Genomic DNA, 24,455 nt, shown 5'->3' with positions numbered 1-24,455 from the left:
CTTCACACTGATCACAAAGCTGCTGCATGCAGAAACCCCTGGCTTCTGCATGCTAAGAGTGGTCAGCACCTTCCCCCCTTGCAAGAAATCTCTCTCAAATAATTCCAAAGCAGATATGATGGCATCCAACACTATTACCATGCCAAATGTTCACTTTAAACAAGGAAAAGAGGAACATGAAAGAGGAATCTCCTTGACAGAGGAGTCTCCTTGGGTGGGACTACAAACACCTGAATTCTAACAATCAGAAATGTGTTCAGAATGTGCTGATTTTATGTTGAAGGCTTCAGATGGAGCAACACAGAGAGATCTTCTCTGTATAAAAATATAAGTTATTTTTGACAACAGTTAAGTAAAGCACTTTGTCAGGAGACAGTGCAATGTGACCTCACTACATGTTTCTCAAAATCAGCTAAGTTGGACCCTCCCTCTTGGTTGTTGGAATGCTTAGGACCAGGCATTTCTTTCCCTCAGCCACACATGACATGACCACAAGACATTCCTTGTGCAGAGGACGAAAGTCAGACTCACAGAGACCTACAGCCATTTTCTTCCATAAAAAACTAGTGCACATGCTGGTGGATCCAACTTGGGTGGTTCACCACCAGAAGAGGGAAGGGAAAGAACTCTCAATTATCATGTTCACTTCCTATCCCAAAATATGTCCATCTGTCAAAATACCAGCCACAGCTCAGAGACAGTTTTTATGATACTCTTTATATGCACAACAGTCAAGTGAGGCAAGTTTTATAATTAGTTGGCATATAAACAAAATATAATAATACATACATGCATAAATATTAAGAGCATGTAAGTCTGAATGCCCTCCACTAAAGTTTCTGCCTAAATAAGAACATCTAGAATATTTCAAGCCCTATTTTATCAAAGGAACACATCAGTAGTTTCTAACAAAAGAAAACCAGGTCAACTTTGCCTCTTAGAGTGTCATCAATAATACGTGGAACAATACTGCAGGCATCAAGGAAAAATGCTCTCAGTTGTTCCACACCTTTTCAGTTTTTCCGGGCTTTTGTGGCATTTCCCAATACTCTTCCTTGCTTTTCAAAATTAATCATACTCCTTTGAATTGGGGACAATATTAGCATACCTTCCTAATTAGTTATATTCAAATTCCTTTGTTCTTCAAGGTTCCTTTGAACCACTGGCCAGAATAAGCTTCAAGTTAGCTCTGGAGACTGTTAAATGAAGTAAAATTTATTAACACTTACTTGGTCTTAACAGGGGTGTGAGGGAGGGTTTCCTTACTGCTTCCCTGAAGAAGAATTTCCAAACTGCTTTGAAGAAGATTTTCCAAACTACTCCCTCAAACTTGTTTTATCGCCCTGCTTTCTGCTTACCACACAACTGGTAAGTGGCTCCAGTGGGGTACACAAGTTCATGAGCCAGAGTTGGGTTTTCTCAGTTTGCTGCAATGGTTTTTGGATTTATTAAGGAATTTAACACAATTCAGTAACCGCAGTAGTTGGTAATACACAAAGTACACACAAGTTACATGAATTATTACACTACTATTTTTAAAGATTATCATCAATGCTTTACAGTTGGTTAACAGGTCAGAATTAGCAAAGGCCCTTCAGCACATTATTCCTCAAGACATTCCCAGCCCTAAAAACATCATCATCCTAAAGGGTACACAAACCTCAAGACAAATTCATACCTCTGTAGAGCTTACAGACAGCATTTAAGGGGGACACCTGCAGCTGGATTTGCCAAGTGCCACTAATTGTATGGTTGCTATTACCAAGATGCTGTATTTCTAAGCAAGATGTGATCACGGCTGTACAGACAGTAACAAGACTACAATTCTGTGGATCAAAAGACACATGGAACACATCCAGAGCGGAAATGGTAACCTATTAATTTTGACTATCCATATATTCTTATTTTTTAAAGCAGTGTAAATTATTTAAACTGGAAACTATTTGTATGTAAAGTGTCAACAAAGACACAGCTGCAATTAAAATACCAAGACAGAATTATGCAAAACAATGGGATGCTCTATTTTTACTGATGCATAATTACATTTTCATCTTGGCTGTGCCATTCTGATCATGCAGATATAAATCACTGCAATACTTTCTTTTATTATTAACACATACTACAAGACCTCTGTATAGTTCCTACATGAATTCAGCCAAATCACAGTAATTAAATCATATTCAGACAAGTGATATACAATGAACTGCTACTGTATAAATCTCTGCTCAATTTAACCCATTTGCAGGCTACTAAATCTTCTTTATTTAGGCTCTTAATATTCAAGAAAGTATTTTCCTGCCAGTTATGAGGGTGGGCACTCTTTTACATGCAGAAGATGGTGCCTATTTTCAGAGACCTCTTTCTCACAAGCCTAGGCAGACTGCAAGTTAAGCTGGGATCTGATGTATGTGTGTTGATGCTGGCACAGCCCAAGGCTCCTGTAGCTCATACTAGGGCTTGCTCACACAACTGCTCATCACAACCATATTCCAGCATTGCAGAATAATACAACATGCATACTGTACCTTGATCAAGTATTTTTCCCATCTGTCTGCTGTGACAGACTTCCCAATCTTTCTCATCAGTTTCAAGTGAAGCTCCACCAATTCTTTTGGGACTGTAGTATTGAGAGAGAGAAAAATAAAAAAAGAAGTTATTAAGTCTGGTGCAAATATTCTTCAATGCTAAACACTGATAACACTGAAACGCTGTGACAATTAAGACATTTTAATAAAACAGAAACTTCAAGCCTGCTGAAGAGTTGCCCTGCAACTGAGAGATGGAGGAAGGTTAATTTAATCATGAGTCTTTTTGTTTAGATTTACATTTAGGATAATCATCATCCTTCAATTCAAGGATATAAAGCTCAGTGATAAACCTGTGGAAATTCTGGCAGTGTTAAAACCACAACTGTACAGGAACTACTCCAGTCAAACACCCACAAAAATAATACTGCAAGCAGCACACCTGCAGCTGCCTTCAGAAACCCCAAAGCCAGAAACCCCATGCACCATGCCTGGAATATCACTGGATCCAAATTATTTTTCACCAGGTGCATGGTATGGAAGAAATGTTCCTGAAACTCTACTCTCATAGATGCAGCTTTGCTATACACTTACTCTGTCTTGTATTGGACGGACAGAGAGATACCCCAGATATGGGGCTTGAGGGATGGTTGCCAGAAATGTTGCTAAGTACAGCTGCACCAGTGTTGTCACACAATCAAAGTTTTCCAAGCAAATTTATGTATATCTTAGTGAACATGCCTCAGAAAGAATTTCAACAGCTTGTCTCAGCTCACATCTGTGATTTATAAATCAATTTGGCACCACCAAGTGGCAAATTTGCAGAACACTGATTTTATAAGTTAATGGGTAGCACAGCTTCTAAGAAATATGTAATTGATAATTATTAATGAAATTCTACATGTCCAGTGACATCAGCTTTCTCATCTGTAATTTTCTGAGAAGAGCTTCAAAAATTAACTTTTCAAGTATTTTTATTTCTCTACTCTGTGCACGTAATTTTATGTTCTAAAAGCATTTTCAGTACTTAAGCACACACATGTTGAAAGCTTTATACCCAATATTTTTATTCTCATAATTTATGATTATGATTTTTCTGCTGGTCCAGTAGCATTATATTTGACACAGGATAAACAGCTGGGACATCAAATGTGTGTGTTTTAAAGTAGATACCACTGAGATGTTTGTTCTTTCACTCATTTATACATTACTTGTGTTAATCTTTTCAATATCTTACTTGAAATCACCCAACCTTTCTTTGTCTTTCAATCAAATGCCTCAACTTTCAGGTGAACATACTGAGTTGCTAAAAAATCAGTTTGATGAAAATGCTTGTGTTGTTTCAGAAATAAAGAAATTTCATACACAAACTCCTTAAATAAATAAACATAAAACGTACCAGCCTGGTATCCTCAAAGCGACTTCTTTTCAGTACAGATAATTCATAAGCAACAAGTCCTGGCTTGTTCTTTTTCATTCCATTTTCATATAATATTTCCATTACATATTGAAGACACCTAGTACCTCTCCTTGCTTTTTCTCAAAACTGATGCTTTTCATAATTTTGAACTAACACCTATTTTAAAAGGAACAAGATCAAAGGTCTTAACCCCAATAAGTGCCAAGCAGCTGGCATTAACAAAATTAAGCACAAAGCACTTTATACACATGAGCAATTCTATCTATTTTAAGTCATACAATTAAATCTCTGCTTGTGTTTGTGTGACATGGAACTGAGCCAGAGTATACAAAATCTTGCTGAATCAAAGCTTTTGTTCAGCATCCTTTTTTGTTTGTTTTTAATCAGACCTTTTTATGGGTATGCACTGATAGGAATCCTAGTTTAAAGAAGCACAGGTGATTTGTTTCAAATAATCAAATTCCCAGTCACCACAAAAATCTCTGCTAGAGCTTTGGTGTGAGAAAAAAATGGAGAACATGAAAAATTTTTAAAATTGGAGTAATATGCATGGTCTTGGATTAGCACTTCCTGTGAGTTGTGTTAGTATCTACAGAAATGTCACTTACTCAGTTTCAGCATTTCAGCTCTTGTATTTCTAGGATCTTCATGATGCATCAATGTGATGACTTTTACAAATTTCACTGAACACTTCATATCCATTCTCTGTTTACTATCCTTTCAAGATGCTTTTCATGTATTATGCAATATTACTGACTGGATTTCTCGGCTGGCTTTTTGCCTCTTCCCTTCTCTGAGAGGAATCCCACCGTACACGCCTGGTGTAATGAAGGAGGCAGGAGGTTTGGAGAAGAAAACTGATGTCTAGTTTGCTCTCCAGGGAGTGTGTGAAGTGCAGCCTGACCAGCCACATGCCCCAATAGCCACAGGAGCAGAAGCCTACAGGACTGAGAAACAAACTGTATTGAATCCAAAGTAACTGTAAATAATACAGGATGTACAGCTGGCTTGTCCAAAAACGCCAGCTAAGGAGATGGCCTTGGAAGGCTAAAGAGTGGTGGCAAATCTCTCCCAAAGCACTTAGCTGGCAGGGAGTAAAATTGCACCAGTAAACACAACTAAAACTTCAATCTTCTCAGAAATGCATTGAACCTGCATAACTGTAAATTAACTTACTTTTGTTCAGACTATAGAGAGAATTCCTGACAAGAGTTCATTGAATTGAGACACCAGGAAGGATCATTTTTACAAAATTGTTCTATCCTATATGTAAGAGAAAGAACATAACACCAAAGAGAATGAGCATAATTATTTTGGGTTGTGCTGCCGGCTGGTTTCAACAAATAACAACAGTAGACTACTATCTCCTTTGCAAAATTTCATCTCCTTCATATGGGACCTGCATCACTCATTTCAGGAACTTGTGTAACAATGTCCTGCATTTGTAAAAATTTCACATAAGGGAAGGAACAATACACAGCATCCTTCTTGTATAATTGCCATTGTGTGTGAGGTTCTGGTCAAAAAAGCATGATGGAACATATTAAAAAAACCCTCTACATATGAATTAGATTCTCAAACTTTTATAAAACTTTGATCTCTCTGGAACATAATATGGGAGTTCTCTAAAACCTTCTCAGAATATGCTTAAGCAGTGGAGAAAACACCAGGAGACTGTGCACAGGGCTAATAGCAGTTCTTCTTTTACAAAAGTGCTGTAAAAATATTTCAAAGAATTGACTATAATTAAAGCATGGTGCATTCTTCTAGATATTCAAAAATACATACTTTTCATAGGAAGAAGTCATAAGCCAGGAAGAATGAGTCACCCTAAACCATTATAAAGCTTCTGGTGGAGTTCAGCCCATTTGTTAAACCCTACACTTCCCTGGAGGGGAGGTTGTCATCTGAGCCTCACACAAGTGTCCTTTGAACACTATTCTGTCTATTCCAGCATTTCAGGGAGCATCCTATACATCAGTCACATCTCTAATAAATTCAGGAACATCAGAATAATTGAAATGGAAGAGAAAACATACAAACATGTGAAAACCCCATCAGCTGGCTAGAAAAGCTGTAACTTTCAAACACCTACACAACCACAGATTAAAGACAACTTCTCATGTAACCATAACCCCATTTCACCCCTACTTATTTTCCCTGCCAAAACAAAAAGGCTTACGACTCACCTAAAAAACCCTGAAACAGAGGATGAAGACAGAAAATATGACCAAATCCTGAATCCAGAAGGAGGATGGGGGAATCTGTTATTTTGAAAGTTATTATTAACAAAAAAAACTTGGTATAAAAGCAGATCTGGAGTGCTGGACACAGAGAGGAGGATTGGAACCATGATCTACACAGAGCACCTGGTACTGATGTGGCTTACAAAGCCTGTGCCTACTGTCCTCCTTCTGGGACCCAGGAAGAGAACAGTGAACTCTTAGTGCTGGGGGGACCTGGGGTGGAGGGAACAAAAAATAAAACTCTGGGATGCAAAGGCCGCTGGCAGTTTTCATGCTTCACGAACACAAACAGGTCTTCCTAGTTACACTAGTAAACCATTTTCCATGCTAACTTGTTTTGGCAAGTGTAGGAAATAAAATGACTCATAAGACATACACGGCAAATATTTCCATTAACCATACATTCTTTTTCATCCTTCTACCTTGACCAAAATTACTTCTGCACACTATGACTGCGCTGTCAAATAACACCACACTGAGCCAGAGGACAGCTGAGATTGATGAGATCATTAATGATCTCCCACCTCCCTTCTGCTAAGGGAAGGCAGCTCTCAGCACCCTGCACACAGCTGATGTGGATTAGCTACTGGCACCCTGCATGGAGTTTAATGGCAAATAGGAGACGGTTTCCACCCTGCTCAAATCACTCTGCTGTGCTGGAGGGAGCTGCCCTGGAGGAACAGACAAAGGCAGGAGCATCTCCTCAGACATCAGTAAAGAGTCAGCACGTGGCCACCGTGGGACAGGCTGCACAGAGAAGCAGGGGATGCCCCACCCCTGCAAGTGCTCAAGGCCAGGTTGGATGGGGCTTGCAGGAGTGTGGTCTGGTGGAAGGTGTCCTGGCCCACAGCAGGGTGGTTGGAATGATCTTTAGGGTCCCTTCCAACCTAAACCATTCTGATAATTTACCACTTATCTCATCACACTAACCATGCAGTTAATTCCCTTTACAGACAGATCCTTAGGCATAAATTTGCTTAAAACCAGTCAGCTGCATCCCTTACGAAAGGCACAAGAGTCCCCAGTAGGCATGTGGCCACATTTCCAGCATCTTTAATATTCTCCTTAATTTCTGTGTAAAGTCTGAAGTCCCACGAGCAGTCTGAGGCAGCAAACATCTTGTCTTCTCTTTAGTTGAAACTAATCTAGAAGTGCCTCATCTGTTTCATTAAACAATTAGCAAACACTGAGTCAAAGAAAGGGAACAACACCTCCCCTTTGGTTTGTGATAACATAAATATTCTTAAGAACTATCTAACTTGTTTCTTAACTCAATATAAGGAAAATGTGAGAGCCTTTTAGTTATTCACAAAAGTTTATAGATCAGAGAAAAATGGCAGACTTGGCATGTTAAATACATGGGAAGATAAAACTCCCTAGTTTGAACCCAGGCAAGAAAATTTAGTAAACCTCTGGTAAAAAAAAACTGGCACTAAAGGAGCCTCATCTTCACACAGCAAGTTTGGCATAAAAATAATAAATGGGAATCATGTGACCTCGTGAGAAAAAGAGCAGTTGTTCCTGTTTGAAAGGACAATCTAAATATCTTATTTTCTGAATCATTTGATGAGTATTATCCTACCAAACTGTGTGCCTACAAAAAAAAAATCAAAAAAAAAGGCACACAGGAAAGGGGAAAAAATGAAACTGCTCTGCCTCCTGAGTGAATGAAAAGAGCAATTAAACATGCTGTAATTAAACCACAGATCAAAACAGAACGAACAAGTCACCAAGTAGCAGTTTTATATCCTGTTCCTAGAAAGATTGTTGGCAGGCATTACAAACAAACAAACCACGCTCACATTTAAATGACATTGTTATCCTAGGAAAGTACTTTGAAATCTGGATGCTCACCAGCTAGATCATTTTCACACAAATATCTGAGAACATTTATCTCTCTTGTCTGTACAAATACGTATTAGAAGATTCTCTTCTTACCTGGACTATTCAGAGCACGGGTCTCTCTAATATTAGCCAGCAAAGGTAAGATTTTTATCCTGCTGGTAAACCCCCTCCTACACACCCCCATGCAAGGATCCCACCTCACCACCTCTTTCACTGCCGCTTGCAAACAAATCATGACCAACATGGAAAGTGCTCTGAACTGGGACCAAAATGCCTTTTCTACCCCAGTTCTTTTAGTAAGTTGCATCACCAGCATAACAGACCTTGCTAGCAGAGCTGCATCCTGACCTCATTGTATCAGTCCAACCCAGCACTGCCAAGTCCCAGCAGTAAACCATGTCCCCAGGTGCCTCATCGGCATATCTTAAATATGTCCATGAATGATGACTCCACCACTTCCATGGGCAGTCTTTTCCAGTGCTTGACAACCCTTTCCATGAAGAAATTTTCCTAATATCCAAACTAAACCTTGTCAGCACAACTTGAGACCATTTATTCTTGCCCTACTGTTTGTTACTTGGGAGAACAGACCAACCTCCAACTGGCTACCACCTCCTTTCAGGCGGTTGTGGAGTGATAAGGTCCCCCAAGCCTCTTTTTCTCCAGAATAAAAAATCCCAGTTCCCTCAGCTGCTCCTCACCAGACCTGTGCTCCAGATCCTTCACCAGCTTTGTTGCCCTTTTCTGGACACACTCCAGCATCTCAATGTCTTTTTTGCACTGAGGGGCCCAAAACAGAACACAGAATTTGAGGTATGGCCTCAGCAGTGCTGAATACAGGGGGACAGTCATTGCCAGGGTCCCACTGGCCACACTACTGCTGATACAGGCCAGGATGCCACTGGCCTTCTTGGCCACCTGGGCACTCTGCTGGCCCATGTTCAGTGGCTGTCAACCAACACCACCAGGTCCTTTCCTGAGAAGCAGATTCCCAAACACTCTTTCCTAAACCCACAGCACCACCTTGAGCACTCTTTCCTCCCATATCTTTTAATCTACAATCCTTCCCTGTCTGCAGTTCAATCTGATTATGCTTTGCTTTCTAATGCTCACACTACAATCAGTTACCTTCTCTCTGTATATGAAACTGAGATTTAAAAAATCACTCTCATTGTCATCGACATAACTCCTGAAGCTGGAATTAAAGGCCATATGAAAGTAAACAAAATCGCTGGAGAGCTGCTCTTCAGCAGCCCTTTAGCAGACAGAAGATAGCTTAATCTTTCACAGGCCTCCTATTTCATTCTCTGGCTATTAAGTGCCTAGGGACGTTGGGGACTTTTTAAGCTAATATATTATAAGGAACAGCAGAAAGGTTAGCAAAAGCAGCACTGATGTTAGAAAAAAGCATAAAACTTAGCAAGAAAAGCATGCTGTACCATGCAATGAAAAAGAATAGGAGGTAGAAGAAAAAAAAAGAAAATTACTTTGAAAACAATGCAGGAAAAAATAGCACAGAATCTATTTTAGAAACCAAAAATAGTCCAGGAAAGACAGCAAATGAAAGCCCAGTTCACTGACTCAAAAAATGTATTGAATAAAAAATGGGCTCTAGTCTACAAACTTAGGACATGTGAGGAGCAAGTAAGACAAATCAAGCTGTGGCAGCAATATGCAAACAAGCAGATTTCCTTTAAAAAGAGGTACTGGAAAAACTTGAAACTGTCACTGGTAGCCATCGTTGGCAGTTAACTCACATGCAGTGACAACACCACACATTTCTACTGTCTAAAATCAAGTGCACTTGATTTGCTGATCCTTCATTTGGGCAGATCCAAACCCTGACGGAAACTGCTGGGACCACACCCCTTGAAAGCAAAGACACCTCAGCACAGGTATCTTCCATTCTAGCTTCATTGTAGCTGATACAAAGAGGAAACTAAAATTACTCCAGGATTCTCTTGCCTGCTGATGCATCTCAGTCTCCAATACAACCAAGACTTTTAAACCATGAACAGAAAATCCTCTTCATTTCCTTCCTTAGCCCTGAACTGTGTAATTACAATTCTCAAATAAAGTGTAGGTATGACAAAGGTAATTGTAAAGATTAAACTTTAGTAGTAGACTCTAGTGTGCTTCACAGCTCCTGAATGCAACTATGCATCTCCATGGCTTCTGGATACACTGGGATAAATTCACTTCAGAGAAATTTCAGTAGTTTGGGGTTTTTTCCACTGGAAGAAGCGGGCAGAGATGAGCTGCAGTGGGTGGCATGCCCAGTTCAGGCACTTGGGGCCAGCCTTTGGAGCATGTTGCAGAACACACTTGCCCATTCTACTTGTGCTAGGCACAAAGGTGTCCTACAGAAGGCACAAGTGGAGTTAAGAGCCATAACAAAAAGAACAAGCAGGTTGATCAGAGGGCTTGGTCCAACTCTGCCATAAGAAATGCTAGAGAGGCACATATTAGGAAGCACAACCCCTCGAGAATGTCAGTAGCAAAAGGAGGATTTACATCCCGATGCCAGTCTGGACTGAGGCACTTGCTGGCCACTACAATCATGGAGGCTCACACTTGCAGAAAGGATGTAAGCAAAATAAGCTGGGATGGTAATGTTCACCATGCTCACCTTTTGATCTAACACGAAGAAGCTGCACAGCCATTGAAGTGGTAAAATTTAATTCAGTGTCTTCATGGACTCTCGGATCAAAACTCGGATTACAACTCCCTCCTAGGAGGGTGGCCCAGACAGAAGGCAAGCAACTAGAAAAGAAACGCTCTAACTCCTGTGAAAAGGAGCCTGAATTTTCATTCCTATACTAAACTTCTGGAATTTTGTAGATATTTTGCCTTTAAAAAACAGGAAAGGGCAGCAACATAGCAGTAGTATTCATCTAAGCACCTGGACAGAGATCTACAAATGTAGATACTGACACCTGAGCTAATTCCATATAATCCATTTACAACCCACAAAGAGAAACACACTTTCAGGAAGAGTCAGCCCATCCTGAAGTAAAACTTCAGTAAAATCTGAGCTCTGCTAAATACACCTGAAGAGATTAATTCTGTCATAGAGTGTCTGGCAACTTTTTCCAGTGAAAACCACCTCTGGCTGGGAAAGGTCTTAAAGATACAGGAGTGTTATCAGGTACTGGGGGTGGGTACATCTTGTTCTTAAACCCTTACCTAAGCTCTTACGCTCCCCATTAAACAGAGAGTTACCACTGCAGATCTGACTCTAGCTCCTACACTTTATCTGTGCACAAACACTTCTAGCAGACAAAATCACATGTCTAAGCATGGCAGCATTTAACTTCATATGAAAGCTTATATCCTGCTATGTTAAACTGGAAGCATCTTCAGTGCAGTGAACTAAGTGAAGTGTTTAGTATACATGAGCATAGAGTTGTATACATCAGTAGTTAAGAAGCTGTCAGCTTTATTTAGCTTTATTCACATAATGAACATAACAAGCTGCTTTTAACACTTTCTGTTAGAGGATAAGTTGAATAAAAGTCCTTTTTCACTCCACTATATGAAAAGAAGCAAATGCATTTTAATCCCTTACTTTGTTTTGTTACTAGAAACGTCCCCGTGGTGTCAATTTTGCCACATTTCTCAGGTACTTTCCAAGTGTGAATATTAACAGCATTAACAGAGGGAGGATGTTGATTATACCACAAAATCACTTTCTCCCACATCTCTCACTTGAATAAAATGGCAATATTAAAAAACTTAGGTTGAATAAAACCCACTTTTCTAAAGCAAGTTTCATTACCAAAGTTACAATTCCTCAATCTTCTCTTCAGATGGAAAAACCCAACCAACAAAAAAACCCCAAAACTAAGCCCCACAACACCAAAGAATCCCAAATATTTATTCTCTTCCATGCATCACATAAGATCTACTACAAAGACATTTCTGTCATTTTTCAGATTTAATTTTAGAAAAAGTATTTTTTTTTCTCTAGTCACTGGTGATCCAACCTGTATTTCAAATAAAATTCATTTATACTCAGGGATTCACCATTTTATCTTTCATCTTTCAACAATTTTACTCAACCATAGCAACAGATAAATATTGTTTTTGTAGTTTCTCAGTAGCTGTCAAATATTGCAGACACCTCTTTTTTGAAAACCTAGTCTGAGAAACCATAATTTCTTCCGTAATATTTTTTTATTTACTGGACCCTAAAGAAGTACAAGAAAAAAACTACAGTGCAAAGACACACATTTTATGCTTTTCAAAACATCCGGCAGCAAGGAACTGGTGCAGAAACATTTGAGTACTATTCAGTAAGCATTTGGTATTTGACAGGCAGCAGCGTTATGTGAGCATGAGGTTTTTTTAAGGATCAGGATAAGCAAACTTTGAAGGTGAAGCCAACTCAAGTCATTCTGCAATGCAGAACACGCTTCCCTGTCAGCTGGAAATAAGTAACTGTATGCCTGTTCTCCTCTAAGGTGATATCAGTTCATTAATCTAGCAGCAGTGCAAGTGAAATCTGAAAATAATTTATAAAAATATCAGATATCCAGAATGAGATGCACCATATCTCAGAGACTTGGACAAAACAATCATAACAGAGGAACATCTCTAGCAGCTGACAAAGGTTTCTGTGAAAGGTAGCAGTCACATGGCTGGATGAAAGTCATTCTACACATGAATTCATGATCCCAAACAAAGAATTCTACAACTTTAACCCAATTAGCACAGAATATGAGGGTTCTTTTAAATAATTTCAGAATTAGTAGCAACTTTTTGTCCATTATGTCTAATGAAACCCAGGAAGCATGTAAGAATAGAAATTTAAGAAGCAGAATTGTCCAAGACAGTTGTCTGACAAAGTGCTAGTAGTACATAAAGTAGTACACAGTGTGATTTTCACCAACTTCCTTAGGCCTAGATCTAAAATGAAGACGGCTTTAGATTTAAGGAAACCACATATGTCCTCTGGAGAGCTGGTAACCAAATCATACACAGAGTGAAGACTCACAGAAGCTTCATTCCTTGAAACGCCCAACTCTTAGGTATGAATTTCTATGAGCAAACTCATGTTTTGACCTGTCAGCACTATTAAAATATCTACCCTTGTTAACATAATTCTTCTAATTGCAGAAACGGTTGTAACTGTGGGGTTGTTGCAGCTTCCCAGGGGAGCCAAGACTGTTCCCTTCAGGGTCAACATCATCTCCTGTCCAGGCAGCCTCAAAGCCTCAGACCCCTTTGCCAGACTGGCAGCTCTGTTGCCTCTGAGTAACTCGGGCTCAGCTGCCATCAGCCACCTCTTACACAACTTTTAATCTGAGCTAGAAAGTAAGACAAGGGTAACAGCCTGAAGGGACGCTGGATGTGTAGCTACCATTTCCATAATGCCTGCCATCACTCAGTCCTCATGTGTGAGGATACAAACCCTCCAACCTACACAACCACAGTTAGATGCCATAAGGATCTGGGAAAAACCTGGCTGCTTGGGCTGCAGAGAGATGCAAAGTGCCACAAAGTAGCCCAACCACACAACAGTATCTGAAAGCATAAAATTTCTGCCATCAAATCCTTCCCTTCCCATATAAGACAAAACAGACAGAAAGGAAGGCAAACACACTGAACAGGAGGAACAGCTGAGCACAGCACTTGGAAAAGAAATTATGAGCCATGGTGCATATCACTCCATGCAACAGTGACCACCAGCTGCTGTTTCAGAAGGTGTGTAAAGAAAACCCACAGCACACTTAACAAAATTACCTGCCCCTAGGTTAGCTTTAAATCACCTTTTCATAGACCATGGCTTAACAAAAAAGCAAGAAACTTAGTGTTCTTAGTTTTATTTTAAAATATTTTCACTACAACTCAACATTTATCAGTTTCTAAATATTTTTGGGCTCTGGCCTCAATAATAATTTGCAGCAATCAGCTGCAATTACAGAACATGTGAAAGGCATCTAAATCTCAATTACTTCTGAGTTTCATTCAATGCACTGTTTTTCTAGTTTTACAATATAAAAGGAATGCAAAACTCTAGAAGCCTTGCTTTGAATGCTTTTAAAAATGTCCTCTGATGTCAATAGTATAAGCTGCCATGCAGTCCTCCTTCCTCTGTTTCCTGTTATCTTTCAAGGTGGAGCTGCCACCGCTGAGCACTAAAATCAAGACAGAGGCAAACAAGCAAACAACAAAACAAGAGGTAGATACATATACTCAAAATAATACATCCCCCAAGTTTTAGTATGATTCTCTGCCCACTCCTCATGCTATCTATTAGTTTGTTAATTTTAAAACTCCATGACCATGTTAATAGGCATGCTTTCCCAAATTATGACAATATTACCCAGAGTATTTTGTTGAGCTAACAGCTAATTTTAATATTTTGGGATGTATTTGTTATAAACATTTTCCTTTATAATATATACTTACAACTCTCCTTCATTTGGAGTTTTGTTGCCCATCGGTAATACTATTTTATTGACAGCAGTGTTTCCCCTTAGGCTGAATTAGCCATCTTATACCTTGATCTTTTTAAAAACAACTCATGTCCTTCTGGTTTCTTAGCAAATGAGATTATTGCCCACACTATCAAAAAAATTTAAAAGAAATTAGGAATTCTACTTTATTTATACTACAGTATATAGTAGTATATATACAAAGCAATAAAAAATAATCTATTTTTCTAACCAACTTCCTGTTATTTAATCAGTTTAAGGTTTATGATGGTGCTTTCCCTCTGGACACTGACTCACATTCGGGGTTGCCTCAGCTGGAGTGATGCACCCCCACATGTTCTGCCAGTCTTCTGCCAGGCAGGGTTGTCAGGGCTGGACAGAAAGCAAAGCCCCTCCACAGCAAGAACACAGACCAGTGGTAACATCAGTCTGCATTAACGTGCTGGGCTGCAGACTGCAAAGGCTAAAAACATTCTCCATGCCTCACCTGATTCCTCCTGCCACAAAGAATAACGTCAAAGAAAGGGCTGGGCATGAGAGTTACTATCTGGGTCATGCCACATAAGGTTGCTCTGGAACGCCAAGTCAACCACCTTAATCAGTGACCTCTTTAAAAAGACTGCATCCATATGTAAGCATCTGTCAAACAGGAGCCATCTATCTTTGCTTCAGAGAAATTATCCATGCTTTCAAAAGAAAACAGCAGAATATTTCTCTCCGGAGAATAACTACTACAACTATTAGAACTATGAAATTACAATTTCATGAAGTTTATGAAAAGTAGATGTAAAAGCTCCTTGCTTTTGATTTCCTAACTCTTTGCTGAAGTGTTTAAAACATGCTAGTACTCTGGTTTCCATTTCTTTACTCAAATACACACCTGTATTTTTTTTTTACCAGCTGTACTGCTAAACCTTTTCAGAAAGCCAAGCTAATACCTAATCCAGGCAACTCAGCATGCTTCCACATTATTAACCGTGTTCTACATAATTTCCTAATATCAGTTTTACCATACTTCATCATTATTGCAGGAAAGGCAATAGAATCAAGATATCACAAATTAGTCTAATAATGACACCTTATGCAAAGAAGTTATTTAAGTTCTCAGTAACAAACTTATTTTAATCATTGCAATGTGGCTGATGATTTTAGCCATCCATGTCTCCTAAATTTTTCTTCTTTTTACATAAGACACTTTTCTGTCCACATATTCTGCGAATTCCTCTTGGACTTTTTAACTTCCTTCTATCTACTGCTAGCTATGAATACGTTCTCCTGGCCTTCAGCAGGGTTAGATTTACACCTTTCAAACAATTTTTACTCATCAGACAAACCAACCCTTAGCCCTTAGGCTTATCCTCCCCATCCATACTCCCATTTGTCCAACCTGCATTCAGAGACATCCACTAGCTTTGTGAATATGCTTCATCATCTAGGACATGGTGCTTTTATTCCTTGACTTATGACTACTCCTTCCGGTCTCCCTTTATTAAGGTCAGGTCTACCAAAAGCTCCCTTGTTGCCATATCAATTTTTCTTACCTGCTGCTAAACTTTCTTAACCTTTATACGGAGTGTTAACATGTTATTAGGAGGTCAGCTAATGCTGTCTGCTACAGATTTTGTATAAGCTTAAATATACAGTTTAAGGGATAATTTTGCCACTTAATGGAAGCGTCTTTTGTAAAGCAGGGCATTCACATGGCCACTTTATGGCAGCTTAAACTGGTTCCCTCTTAACTATCACCTCCAGGCAGTACTGGGAGGGGGGTTAAGTGTTCCTTTTTGTTGTTGTTGCACCCATCACACACCTGTCCACCTTGGATGCTTTATGGCAATATATTGTTGATAACTACAAGAACACCACACTGAAGGCTCTGGGATCAAACTAAAATTTCCACACTTTATCATTCACTAATTAATACAGCTTTTGTGAACCATTGCAGTTTGTTCTCAGGAGGAAACCCTTATATTCCTGGTAGTCATTAATACTAAAAGGCAATAAATGTGCCCTGGCACTGGTGCTCCTAGATAGCTGTAGATGAGTTGGAAAATAGCCAGGGCAGCAGCAGAGGGACACTGAGTACACTAGGAAATAAGTGTTTACTTACACACAAACCTAAACAAGCAGTGCTACTGGTTCAGGACAACTGTTAGGATAGAAAAATGATATAACCGTAGACAGCCAAAAAACCAGGCAGAGCTTCATGCTGATAAGCCCCATTTTCCTGGAAAAGAGGATTTTAGAGATCAGGGTAGGTAAAGTACTATTTGCTTCAAATATCTTGATATCAAATATCTCCATTCTTCAAATATCAACCAAGCCTGTGAGTTCAAGGGTATAAACATCATTTTTCTCAAAAGTACTAAAAGACCTAAATGATCATAATGGAAAGAAACTGAATACTAAAACAGAGCTGCTGAAACATGGGAATCTTGAAAAATAGGCCTCCTCTCACTTAGGAAAATTGTTTTCCCCAGACCACTAGACATCAGTATGGTCAGAATTGCCACAGTAGTTCTCAGAAATTCTCTGCTGCTTGAGCTTTAAGAGCTTTGTTTAGGTCTTGGGGAAGAGATGAGACACTGACAAATGCTAGAGGCTACTAAGAAATACCTAAAATGCTAAAATGTTAGTCGAGTTTTATAGATGAGTTGAAGCAAAGGAAAGTTCATTGATTTGGAGGAAAAATGGAAGAGGAGAAAGGGTAATGAAATAGTGTAGAAAGATCAGCTTAGTGTAATGAACTGCCACAGACCTTGCTATTCTACAACTGGAACACTATGCTCTTACTGCAAGGCTGGAGGATGTAAAAAAATATACACACCTTTTACAAGTTTTATTATTTCTCAATGGCTTAAACATTTTACTGAACTCAAGAAACATCAACAGCCAACCATCAAACACTGCTGCACTGCTCTGCCCCATCATCAGTGCTCAAGTAGGGAGTAATGAAGAGCCTGCAGCACACTGCAGCACATTCCACAGCACTGCAGCCCCCACAGGCAGCCTGGCAGTTCCCCCACCGTGGGATAGGTCCCTGCAGTGCACACTGCATTCCCAGTGCACATTGCTGCATCGGGAGATGCTCCTGGAATGCAAGTCAGCTCTCTCACCAGCCATGCTCCTGCTTTTCCTCCCAGAGGAGCACAACAGAGATTGTCTTGGGAGGACACCAGAGGACACTTATTCCAACAATAGCAGATAACACAAAGTCCTGAATACCTCCCTCAACTCCCAGTTGTCATGAACGGGGAGGAACACAGCTGTACCAAGAAGCATTGTATGGCCCAGAGAGAGAACTAGGTATTAAAATGGGTTCTTCCAAAGAAGAACTGGCTTTGAGGCATAGTGAGCACACAGCCACAGCATTCTTCATCACGTTATCTATTCATCATCTTCCCATCATCTGCCCATTCTTGACAGTTCAGTAGCTCCTGTCCTCTGCTTCACCCCACACAAAGGAATTCTTCTTGTCATTGTGATCAGGAATAGTCAGCATAGACTCATTAAATCACGCTTGACCAACCCAATTGGCTTCTACAATGAAACAACTAACTGGCTGGGACAAGGGCAAAGGAGTGGATATTGTGAACCATGACTTTATCAAGGATTTTGACACTGTCTCTCACAACGTTGTCACAGACAAATTCAGGAAGTGTGGACTGGATGACTAGACAGCAGGGTGGAACAGCAGATCCCAAAGGGTCATCATCAGGAAAGCAGGGTCTTGTTGGAGGCCTGTCACTAGCAGTGTCCCCCAAAATTCTATACTGAATCCAGTATTGTTTAACTCATCCATCAATGACTTGGATGGAGGGACAGATTACTCTGCAGCAAGTTCACACAAAGCTGACATGAGTGGCCAACACCACAGATGGCTGTGCAGCCCTTCAGAAGGGCCTTGGAGAGATGGGCAGAGAGGAACTTTTGAAATTCAACAAGGGCAGATGCAGGGTGCTGCACTTGGGAAAGAATAAACTCACAGAGCAGCCCAGGCTGGGGGCTGACCTGCTGGAAAGCAGCTTTGCTCCTTCCAGAGAAGAGCCCAAGGGTGCTGGTGGACAACAAGCTGTCCATGAGCCAGCAGTGCTCCTGTTGCTAAAAAATCCAATGGTATCCTGGGATGTCTTAGGGAAAGCACTGCCAGCAGGGCGAGGGAGGTGATCCTGCCCCTCCACTGAGACCCAGTAAGGCCATGTCTGGAGTGCTGTGTCCAGTTCTGGGCTCCTCAGCACAAGAGAGACATGGAGCTCCTGGAGCATGTCCAGTGGGGGGCTATGAAAATTATTGAGGGACTGGAGCATCCCTCTTAGGAGGAAAGGTTGAGGCCTGCTCAGCCTCGAGAAGAGAGGGCTGAGAGGGGACCTCATCCATATATGTAAGTATCCAAAGGGAGGGTGCCAAGAAGACGGATCCAGGTTCTCATCAGTGGTGCCAAGCACTAGGATGCAAGGCAATAGGCAGAAACAGACGCACAGGAAGTTCCACCCGATTATGAGAAAGAACTTCTTTACTGTATGGATGACCATGCACTAGAACAGGCTGCCCAGAGAGGTTGTAGAGTTTCCCCACTGGAGTTATTCAAGAACTGTCTGGATGCAATCCTGTGCAATGTGCTCTAGGATGACCCTGATTGAGCACAGAAGTTGGACCAGATGACCCACTGTTTTCCCTTCCAATCTGACCTGTTCTGTGATTCTGTAATCTAAATGTCAGCTTTGGGGTGAGCTCAGAAGTGTATGTACCAAGCAGTGGGCACTAATAATTGTACATGTCTATCAGCTAACTGTTCTTAAACTACACAATACAGCTTGAAATAATCCCATACAAGAGAAAAGAAGTTCACGGTAAGTGCTGAAAACTTAGGAAGACCCTGAGCTACAAAGATGGGTGGAGGGAGAATATTCTGAGAAACTCTTAGAGCTTCTGCAAACATCTGAAGCTGGCCAAGGCAAAGTGCTGACGGAATGCTGGCTAAAACATAACTTCCACCTTACATGTGATAATGGGGTCACACACAACTCACCTTAATGTTTATGAAGTTCTCCAATACAAATGTACTACAGTACAGCGCTGCCATGGGGCTTCTTTCACTGAACACCATCTCACACCAGACACAAGAATTTCCACCAATATTCCTGGGTCTTATACAATTGTCCTGAATAAGACTCTGGCTTGGAAGTAATATCAGAAGCTTTTCCTCTAGTTCTGTACCATCCAGGCTGTGTTGGAATTCAATAAAGCCACCTACTGAAAGCATATCACTCTCCCTTGACAGAGACACGTGCTCCAACAGAATCTGCATAATCCCTAGGAAGGCTGAACTTTGAGGGGGCCTCAGATGCTCTGTAGCTCATCTATGCCTGAAGAGCAGTGTCCCAAGTTCCTCTTTTCCATTCCATATGGCATTCTGCCATCCCTTTCAGAAGGGCAGAACTGCTTCTCTCACCAGAAGTACAATGCTTTCCTGGCTTCTATGCTGGATCATGAGATGTGGAGTCTACCTAAAACTGCATTAACAGCATAAATATGAAAGCACACTGGATGAGCTGACATGCCAGCTCAACACACGTAAAGGTGTGAAGTCTTTCCATGGAAAAATTAGCAAAATAGGAATAGTTATGAGATAATTATTTCTCAAGGTAAACTTCACTCCTTAAATGAATGATCAAAAGGCATGTGTAGATGTGGCACATTGACCTTAACATCAGATTAATCTACACTGACTGAAGTGTAGCCCAGATGAGTTTATTCTGCATTAGAGACTTATTTGCCATGAAGTTGGTGCAAGAATGATGTGCTACTTATACTTACTTTCTCCAGATTTAACCTTCTTATGCTGTTTGAGGATATCATCTCTGAGCCACTGGAGTCTATCTAAAACAAATGATTTAATTTGGTGTCTAGAAACATGAGTGTAGAGCCTCCATCACAGTAAAAAATGAAACAAGCACAGAAGAGATATACCGAGTTCTGAAGTTCACTAGTTATGTTTTTATTCTCCAGTAGTTAGCTGCTAAGTTAAAAATGCAGCATTTTACTAACAGGTGGTGGATTAATGGCTTTGACATAAATGTTTTGGTTCAGTCCCTAGATTCAGCAGGAAGGCACTATTATACACTTACATTCCACAAACACAGTCAGGTCAGCCTGCATAAACGTGGTAACTACTTGACTGATTCAGAACAGCAGTTAAAATTTCTTATTCACTGGGTGTGAAAAGACATGAACACTCAGGCCTGGAGAGCAGATGAAAAGCATTATCTCCTGATACAGTTTCAGGGCAGAAAGCTTCTAATATCAATATAGCCACACACCTAATATGTTAATGAGGAAGATGCAGCAAGATATAAAGTGAGAATAAACTCCACCCACCCAGTGCTACAGACACTACCAACATTTTATGTCAGAACTTGGCCATTTATATAACAGGACATCAAATGAATTAATCCTTCACTGAAACCAGGTAATAAATCTTATGTACAATATCAATTATTAAATTTAAAGTGAAGCAATGTTTGACAGTACTTCCATATCACATTTATCACCTACTTTTAATACTAATCAATCTTCTGTGGATATTACGGGTTATTGCAATGTATCACAACTTTACCTAAGAGTCACATCAAACCCTGTAACTTCTGATCGATAGTACACAAACACACTTGATTATCAAACATTAAATACAAGAAAAAAAAAAATCAATCACATTAACAGAACACCATTTCACTACCTTTATCACTGGGAACACAGCTCATCTTGAGCTTGAGAGTCTGTCAAGCTCCTTGTCATTAGATAGAGCTGCCTTTGCTAGTTATATTAAACAGCTACAAAGTTTCAGGTATCTTTCTCCTATATATATATATTCAATAGCAGTTTAAGTCAATGTTAATAGTTAACTTCTTCAGAGAATGGTTAAGAACCCTTAAGCTTAACACTGTATTGCTTTCCAGATGTATTGCAATGACAATAAAAAAACACAGACATAACCTACTGAAAACAAATTATTTCAATATCCAAATTAATTTGAAAAAAATGTTTTAGATCTATAGAAGAATCAAGAAAAACACAGCACCTTATAAAAGAGAACTTGCTGCTTTAGTAGTAAGTTCTGATATCCCCAAAGACTTTTTTTTCAGGTCTATGATGTAGTAACATGTACTGTCTATAAATGGTTTGCACAGATTTTCCATAAGCTGCCTGCCCTTAACCTAAGCAGTCATTATAAAGACAGAAAAGGGGAGAAAATATCCAGAAAAATGAACCTCCCACCAGGCATTTGCACCTCACCATGTCTTTCTTTAAATCATTTAAACCCTTGTCAACATGTGCAGAGTGGTTTTATTACAACACTCCAAACAAACATAACACATTCATGCTGCAATTAAGCAACAATCTTCCAGGCTAGGTCAGTCTGTCAGGGTGACTGCCAAGAGTCAAAGGTGATAAAGAAGTCTGAGCTGCAGTGAGAGTATGGAAGACTGCTTCAGACTGGAAATCCACATAAAACTCACTTGCTATTTTTAAGACCACCTTTAGTATGGTCTTCACCAACAAGATTGTGATGCAATTTTACTGGAAAGCACACACAAAGCATGTGTACTTGTGACCATTTCAATGAAGAACAAATCAAACACCACACAGCTAAGAAAAGCCTGCAAAAATCGATGAGCTAATGCATCCTAGCACACTTTGGAAGATGCCATTCACCTCTGGGAGAGGTTCTCCCATTCACTCACCAGGGAACCTGGCAAACCAGCGAGTGTTTTGCGTAGTCATGTGTAAAATTAGATTTCTGTTGTGCAAGCTAACATTCTACTAATATTTTCATTCACAAGAGACCAAGTGCTTAATTAACATTTATACCAATTCTCATGCTATTTACTGACACAAAGGAGGTGGTGACTTGATAGCATGGTTCCTTAAACACAGCCCTAAATACAAATATAGGTTTTGCTCCCCTCTACCACATTTTTTACTATTTAAATTTGCAATTTTTCTTCTATTGCAAGTAATAACTATCTCAAAAAACCCCCAACAACAACAAAAAACAAGCCAAGGGAAAAAAACCAACTAAACAAAAAAATCCCAAGCAAACAAAAAAGCCACTACAGCACACGTTTGTAAGAACAAGGAGAACAAGTATTGCTTTCCTGTGATAATTTGTTCCAGTTTGCAGTTTTGCCTTTGGAAGCAAGCAGAGGCAAAGAAGATGCAGTACCACAGCATAATGCAGAATGATCTGTAGCATTACCTTAGTTTTGCATCTAAAAGTACAGCAATGAGGTTGTAATGACAGCTCTCAGCCACCAGAAGTTCCACCTGAAATCATATATTGGGTTCCTGTCGTGAACTTGGAGTTTATATTCTTCATAGTAGCTGGTATGGGGCTTTGTTTTGGATTTGTACCTCAAAACGGTGTTGATCATCCTAGAATGGTTTGGGTTGAAAGGGACCTTAAGGATCATCTAGTTCCAACCCCCTGCCATGGGCAGGGACACTTCCCACTAGGCCAGCTTATTCAGAGCCCCATCCAACCTGGCCTAGAACACTTCCAGGGAATGCAGCAGCCACAGCTTCTCTGGGCAACCTGTGCCTGAGAACACTGAGTTGCTTTTGTTATTGCTGAGCAGTGCTCACATGGAGCCAAAGCTTTTGCTGCTCCTCACAGACCCCAGCAGTGAGGGGGCTGGAGGTGTACAAGGAGTTGGGAAGGGACACAGGCAGGACAGCTGAACCCAAATGACCCAAGGGATATCGAGCCCATAGGGTGTCATTATCAGCATGTAAAGTTGGGGCTAGAAGAAAGACTAGAACATTGGTAACCATGGCATTTGTCCTCCTAAGCCACCCCTACACATGATGGAGCCCTGATGTCCTGGAGCTGAGCACCTGCCCATGGCAAGTGGTGAACAAATTCCTCATTTTGCTTTCCTTAATAAACTGCCTGTCTCAGCCCACTGGTTTGGTCACTTTTATCCTTCCAATTCTCTCTCCCATCCCACCAGGGGACAGTGAGTGAGTGGCCACACAGGGCTGAGCTCCCAGCAGGGGTTAAATCACAGCAGTTGCTGTTTAATAAACCCTACAAAAAACAACTTACTTCTGCAGGCCTAGCAACTAGCAAATTCTGTGAGTTAACACTGTCACCATCTTGACAGACACTCAACTTTACTTCTTCCTAAGACATTCAAGATGTCAAAACTGTTAAGTCACAACATTGTACTTAAAGCAAGAATAAGCACCCATAAAGGCAAGATAATTATTCTTCATAAAATAAATTCTTCACCAGATAACTATAGTTCATATTACTTTTTCTGAATGGTTGCAACTTTTAAATGAACCACCAGCCAGAAAAATGAAACTATTTTATCACATAGCTTTTATAAGTAGCAGACTAATTCTGGATCTATCAGTTTATCCCACTATTCAATACTGAGGGGTGAAATCAACACTATACATTCTTACCTTCCCAATCAAGTATGTTTTACATTACCCATTAAATCCCAACCTGTGTACAGTTGGTTAAAGCATCTAATGTGCTACTAATACAGGTTAATTTGAATAACTGATAGCTTCCTAGCTGTCAGCATCTGCTCAGCATCCCTTCCTGTATGGAAAGGTTATACCTTGCTTCCTTAATAATGAGCAAGTACTTTGTTCTAATTGTTAGCAGGAAAGAAAATATGACTGTTATACAACTACTGAACAACATCCAAACTTAAACTCCTTGTTCTCCCTGGGGATCCTAATATAAGGGAAGTAACTTCTGCTGGCATCTCCCAAGAGTAACTCTTCAGACAAGACAATATAGGCCATGCTTAAAAAAAAACCAAATCAAAACAAAAAACCAAACAAAACCCCCACATTTTTAAACTGCTGAGCATCAAAACATTTTCAAAGATAATTAAGGAAACCCCTTACTTGATTGCAAAAGTAATAGGAAAAGGCGTTACAAATAGGTTTTATGTCATGG

At 40.1% G+C, this 24,455-nt stretch overlaps 1 protein-coding gene across 3 annotated transcripts in view; it reads right to left on the bottom strand.

Moving 5' to 3' along the window:
* The window catches only part of RSF1 (remodeling and spacing factor 1), a 66,990-nt gene that overhangs the window by 39,511 nt on the left and 3,024 nt on the right, over positions 1 to 24,455 (bottom strand). For all 3 annotated transcript variants that reach the window (XM_071432938.1, XM_071432936.1, XM_071432937.1), the window contains exon 2: positions 2,526 to 2,617. In XM_071432938.1, the coding sequence (XP_071289039.1) occupies positions 2,526 to 2,617 (92 nt within the window). The remainder of the gene's footprint in view (positions 1 to 2,525; positions 2,618 to 24,455) is intronic.

This window comes from Agelaius tricolor, unplaced genomic scaffold (genome assembly GCF_023055355.1).
Source record: "Agelaius tricolor isolate 1412-34295 unplaced genomic scaffold, bAgeTri1.0.p SCAF_9, whole genome shotgun sequence".
In the NCBI taxonomy this organism is placed as follows: domain Eukaryota; kingdom Metazoa; phylum Chordata; class Aves; order Passeriformes; family Icteridae; genus Agelaius; species Agelaius tricolor.
Note: the sequence above shows the minus strand (reverse complement) of the source record. Positions and strands in the feature narration are given on the sequence as shown.